This window comes from Aptenodytes forsteri, unplaced genomic scaffold (genome assembly GCF_000699145.1).
Source record: "Aptenodytes forsteri isolate BGI_AS27 unplaced genomic scaffold, ASM69914v1 Scaffold199, whole genome shotgun sequence".
Taxonomy (NCBI): domain Eukaryota; kingdom Metazoa; phylum Chordata; class Aves; order Sphenisciformes; family Spheniscidae; genus Aptenodytes; species Aptenodytes forsteri.
The window spans coordinates 1,149,028-1,155,200 of record NW_008795921.1 but is presented as its reverse complement, the minus strand read 5'-3'; the positions used below and the strand labels follow the sequence as shown (position 1 = coordinate 1,155,200).

Sequence of the window (6,173 nt, the reverse complement as noted above, 5' to 3'; positions counted from 1 at the left end):
CTTCAAAACAGCAGGTACTATGATACATCTTACCCTGCACCCTCCCCTACAAAAGTTGCCGTTACAAAGATACCAATCATATAAAGAAATTGAAACTTGCTTTAAGAATAGCAGTTTTAAGTGTAAATGGCACGATACAGAATGGTATTGGCGATATTTGAGCTAGCTCCAGATGAACTGGCAAAGCTGGATGGCACAGGCTAACAGAAACGCCACGAAGTTGAACAAAGGGAAATGCCGAGTCCTGCATGTAGTGAACACTCCTGGCTCTCAGCTGGGTCAGCCTGACTCACGGCACGCTCTAGCTTACATACATCGTTTGACAAATACTCAGGAGAGGGATTTCAGACATTAACAACATGTTAAGTCAGCTTTGGATCTCCACTCCGATTGTATGTATTGTGGAAATACCAACCCAGAATTTAAGCAAGCAGTGTAATATTGCCTTTAAACAAAAAAGGAACAGAAAAACATGCTTCTCTGTTCAGAATTCATTTCTCAGCCATCACCTATTCCGTTTTATCTTCTCGCTTTTAAAAATAGCACTGCAAGTAAAAAGCATTAATTTTAACTTTAAATTTAAACTGTAGTCCCCTCCTCCAAAAAAACCCCAGTAATAGCAAAAGAAAACACTAGACTTTTAGACAAACAGGTTTATAAGGTTTATTTTCCATTGCACATACATGGATTATATACAAGTTAGTAACATAAGTTACTTCTTAATTTTCTAAAAGATTGTTACAGCAAACACTTGCCATTTTAAAACATCAAGTCAGAAATCAATCTAAAAAGGTAAATATGACAATATTTTAAAAATGAAACAAATTGCACTTTGTTAGGAAGAGTCAAATACAGGTTTGTCTATGTGCTGTAATAAACTATATAGCAGGTAATATTACAGTTAGAAGTAGCTCTTGCAGTCCATTTGTACATTAATAATTCTTTTCAATTTTACTTAATTAAAAACTGGTGGATATTTCAGACTTTCTCTCCTTCCTAGTATTCAAGATTCATCACATGAAATGCACTAGCAACTAAGTCTTTATACAATTGCTATTCAAATATAAGAACACCACCACACCTGAAAATAAGGAAAAAACTAAACCATACTGATTTTACATGTATCATGAGATGAAGAGTATGGAAGGTGTTCAGCAATAAAGCCCTGTCTACTACTTACATAAAAGAAGATTTTAAAAAATAATCACTGCACACAATACAAAGGGTGGGGTCATACTGTAGTTTTTAAGTCTCCTGTAACAGTAATATTCCTCATTACTGTTCGCAGATGAGTGTTTCCATAGCAAACCTGTTCTCAAAGTGTCGAATCTTTCGGCAATTGACGGCTTCACGCTTCTGAATTCCTGTTTGTATTGGTAAAGAACAATGGAGGGTGAAGAGAAGAGGGGATGAGGTACATCAGAGACGTAATAGTTTTACATTTGCTATAATAAGATGTCACCAGAAGTCAGAACTACCCCCCTTTGATCCCCATCTCAGAGGAAACACACATAGGCACACATTCATACTTACAAAATCAATAAGCAGGCAATGATCCTGAAGGTGTGGTGAACCAAATCGCAGTACTGGTTTAGTTAAAACCAACCTGCCAAAACCCTCCACTGGTTAGTTTTAACCCAGATCAGTTCCCAATCTCCCTCTCTGTGCGTCTGTAAAAACGCTTGTGTGGATGTGAGAGAGGGAACAGCAAAGGAATAAACCGCTATAGGCAAAAAAGAGTGGACTAGTAGGATTTAAACAACATCTTGGAATCGGAGAAAGACAGAATTTAACCAAATTTTAGCCAAACTAATGCTCACTGCCAACCTATGCTCATCATTTACTACCACAGGATCAACATACTGAATTTTGAACTGGATTTTGCTATTGAGACCTTTTCATTTTTAAACACTGTTCTAAACTATTTTTATAAAATGTATTTCTTTTCCTTGTTTTCCCAAGCAGTCAGGTCCAACATATGACTAAAGCAATTAAACTGCTTCAGTGTGCACTTGCACATCACATACAGTTTAAAAAAAAAAAAAAAAAAAAGAAGCAAGTCTGAGTAAAATCTGAGTGAAAATTTTAAGGCAGTATTTAATAGCTTGTCAAGACTCTTCCAAATGATGTTTTTTGAACACCTTCCACGAAGGAGTACCAAGCACTACAATTCTCCTGAGACGACAACTCTTACTCACATTTCACTGATGCAAATAGGAAGACGTGGACTAATTTATAGATGTCTTTAACAACAAGAAGAACCTGCAATTCTGTACTTGGACTACAAGGCTATGGCTTCTCATATATTAAAGGTTTTTTTGGTTGGGGGGTGTGTGTGTGTGTGTGTGTGAAGAAACAAGATTAAAGAAAAGCATCAATGAAAGCCTGAACCCCAGAAAACATACCCATGCATATACACACATTTCAGCTGCTCCCAGCTCACTGGGGCCTTGAGCACTTTTGCACAATAAAATGACTTATTTCCATACCTACACAGAAAATATCAGACGTACTTAAGCCCACAGAGCCGGTTACTGCAATAAGCAACCCTTGCTTTAGTTAAGAGTCATTCCTTTCAACACAATCAAGCCTATTTATTGAACTCAAGCAGCATTGAACTTTCTGCCAACACAAAAGATTGCAGGAGGAACATTTACCTTTCATGGCTTCTTTGCGCTGTAGTTTATAGGTTTCCTTGCCACGGCAGAGGCGGTAAATAAAGAATCCCAGCTGATCCACATTTTCAATGCGATCAGTAACAATCATCTGTTCATGAATCAAATAGGACTGAGGCAAATACGTTCCAGCCTGTTGAACAAAAATGTAACAGCTCTGTCAAAAGCCATCTCTCCATGGTCTAAGTACACAAGAAACTTTGCAATGTGTTTCTTTAACATGGCTGTGACGTATCTTCTTTGAATTCTTTCAAAATATGTATTACCCACAGAATTTTATTCTAAATGTGCAAACATGACTGCACTGCACTCAAGAAATAAATAATGATTCTATTCAAAAAGGTCACAAAACTTCCACTGATACATACGTCCACCGCCCTCCTGCTACAGTAACGTCAGTCTTCAGCAGAAAAGAAATGTTTCCTTCCAGGGGCACCCACTGTCACAGATCAGTCCTGCACTAATCATCCAAAGTTTTCACTTAATTAACAACAGCCCAACAGACCTCAGTGGGAACTACTCCCAAACAGGAGTTGGAAGAAGCACGCTTTACATGGAGATACTCTTGCTGATGAAGCACGCCAGCTGAGGTATACTCCAGCTGCAGTCCATGGGGTTTGGGAAGCCTTGAACATATTCACGGCGTGGGTGACAACTCTCAAGCCAAATGCAAGACGAGACTATCTAGCCCCGTTAAGTTATTATGGTGACTCCCGCAATTGTGTATATGGAAAGGTATTAGAAAGCCATGGTGGTATATCAGGTGGTTTAAGGCAATACACTGAATACGGGGAGAGCCATGACAACACGCAAAGGCTTCCCAAGCCTTTTCTAGTCCCTTCAGTGTTATTTTGCCACAGCTGCAATGATGGAGGAATCCAGCTCTGTGCACACCTCACTGTACACAGCTGAAAACGCACATGCTTAGCTATCAGCCAATTTCCTAATACTGCCACTGGTAAATAATCATCAACTTTTTTGAAATATTACTTCATTTAAGAAATCCTGTTAGTGTGATTCTAATGTATGGCAGTAGAGAAGGTGTTGCTTGCTTTCTAAAAATAAAATGATCACTTGTTATGGAAACAAATTCAGCTTCTGAGGCGAAAGATCACTATATTTTTTATTGACAATACACAACTTGAAATTTCCATTGCAAAAGACGACTGTCTTTTCAGTCCAAGTGACATGTTGCGAAGAAGCTGATTAAATGCTATTCTCTTCAGTAAAGAAAGAAAGGACTGTATAAAATTCACTTGAAATTATGAAAATTTCCTTCAGCACATACTATGAGGAAAACAACACCAATTTTTTTTCTTTAAATAAGAGCTCAGAAGACTTCACAGTCCCAAATTATCCCACTCATTATTTGGTAATTAAATCACTGTAAATTACTGCGTCTTAAACCCCTGGTCTCTCGAATTTCAGGGGAGCCCCCCGAGGGAGCCCCAGAGCAGAGCAGCAGTGCAGGGCACTCGCAGGGTGGTCAGCAGTGCCGAGGACTTGGGGCAGCCCACGAGGACACTCCTGGGCTTGTGCCCTCCAAACCGCAGGACCTCCCGGACCACCCCCCGGGCCCAGCCTTCTCAGCCCTCCCGGGGGGCGCAAGAGGAGGAGGAGCTCAGTGCAGGAATCTCCTCTGCCCAGCTGCTGCAGGACCAATTACGCAGCACTGTGATCCAGCATAGCCGCAAATATTGTCATCTTTGAGGCGTCCTGTGCATCGCACACCGTTAAAATCAGCCAGTTGGCTCAACAACGGGAACGAGGCGGATGAACAAATATACCTGGGTTTCAGCCTTGTTTCCCAAGGAAAGGAGGCCTTTCACTGTCTGCATATTCAAGCAAACTGTATCAATTTATAGAAATGTGGTTCTTCAGGCTAAAATTACGGCTTTTTTTTAAAAACAAAACAGCCCAGAGCACCTCCATTTTCATAAAATGCCCTCTGCGTATATTCAGAGCTCATTTTAATGAAATGAGCACTTTAATTTCATACATTTTTTTCTTTGTGCAACCAGTGTGACTGCAGGATAGTGAACAGAAATTTACTCACTTTGTGCATCTGCAGAATAGTTTCCCAAATTTCAGTTACAAAACATTTAGCCTGATTTTCTGAGACATCAAATGCCCACAGCTTTTTGTTAATACAATGAGAATTAAACAGATGTCTCATAAAATTAGGGCACTCACTATTGGGGACAATGATCAAAACAGTTTGCTTTTGCACAGATTTTCAATTAAATGCGTGATACCTGGTTATCGTCTTACTTGTAAACCAAGCATCTTTGATTTAGTACTAATGACAAACTAGGAAATTAACAGATTTTAATAGTGGAATTTGTGTGAACTAAAAATGGAAACAAAACAGCATACACAAAGTAAAAAAATACGGGGTCACTGAGTTTTACAGACACTACCTCAGCCTTATGTACAAGAAATGAATGTGTGGTTAAATAGCCAGTCTCAAAATGGGCAGCAAAAAAGCAGCAGAGGACTTACTTGTGAAGTCATTTTTCACATGAAATTTATTTATATACATGAACCACTCAGAAATGACTAAAATGGTTTCTGGAGTCCTAATTCCAAAGCCTTGTTTGAAAGATGCAAACCCAAAGATGATATTAACAATTCTGAAGTTACAAAAGCCCAGTAAAATAAGACTGAAAACACTCTCCCCAAATTTTAGACACAAGTTAGCTTATCAGCTCTCTTCCCCACCCAGAGTGTTTTGCTGTTCTATAAAGAAAACAGAAGACTGAAAACCAAGGTAAATACTATTTAAATCTGCATTAAAAGCATACATATGTAGGAGTTAAAAAAAAGATAAAGATTATTCATATTAAATTATTAAAAGACCCCATTACTTTGGCCTCCTCAATTTCACAGGCCATTACATTTCACCCAGTTACTACTACTAACAGAAAGCGTGTCCCGGTGGTGGCAACAAGCCAGCCAGCACCAGCACCGCAAGCCCGGCAGTAGTGTTCAATTATTAAACCCTGCTGGGAAGCGATGAGGAGCTCCCACAACATTATACCAAAAACTCACGTTTCGTTGTTCAGCGATTGTGGTATCTCAGTCCTTTCCACGGTCCTTGTTTTTAAGGACAACAAATCTTGTTCTGAAGGTCTGGTGCTCGCAGAACCAGCAATCTGGCTATATTAAAAACCCTCTTGCTTAAATGGGCTTTGCTAACCATACAGTCTAAGTCCTGATCACGCCTACAAAACCTCCTTGGAAACAGGAAGGTCCATCGTAAGGCTGCTGGAAGCCTCACGAACTCGCATGCAGCGGTAGTCCATCACATGTAGTGCCACGTCTAATTGCCCTGAGCACGCACAGCTGATCTAACACACTGCACATACATCACCCTCAAGCCACTGGATCAGTTCAAAGTAGGGGCCAACCCTAGGGACCTACACTTTAAACAGTGCCCACGTTAAAAGGATTTCCCAGTATATCTACTTCAAGCCTCTCAGCTAACCAGTCTTAGTC

At 39.8% G+C, this 6,173-nt stretch overlaps 1 protein-coding gene across 2 annotated transcripts in view; it reads right to left on the bottom strand.

Moving 5' to 3' along the window:
* Positions 1-638: 638 nt before the first annotated feature.
* The window catches only part of ITM2B (integral membrane protein 2B), a 57,961-nt gene continuing 52,426 nt past the window's right edge, over positions 639-6,173 (bottom strand). For both annotated transcript variants that reach the window (XM_009284905.2, XM_009284904.1), the window contains exons 5-6: positions 2,658-2,808; positions 639-1,364 (exon numbers count right to left, since the gene is read on the bottom strand). In XM_009284905.2, coding sequence (XP_009283180.1) covers positions 1,276-1,364; positions 2,658-2,808 — 240 coding nt within the window. In that variant the 3' untranslated portion in view covers positions 639-1,275. The remainder of the gene's footprint in view (positions 1,365-2,657; positions 2,809-6,173) is intronic.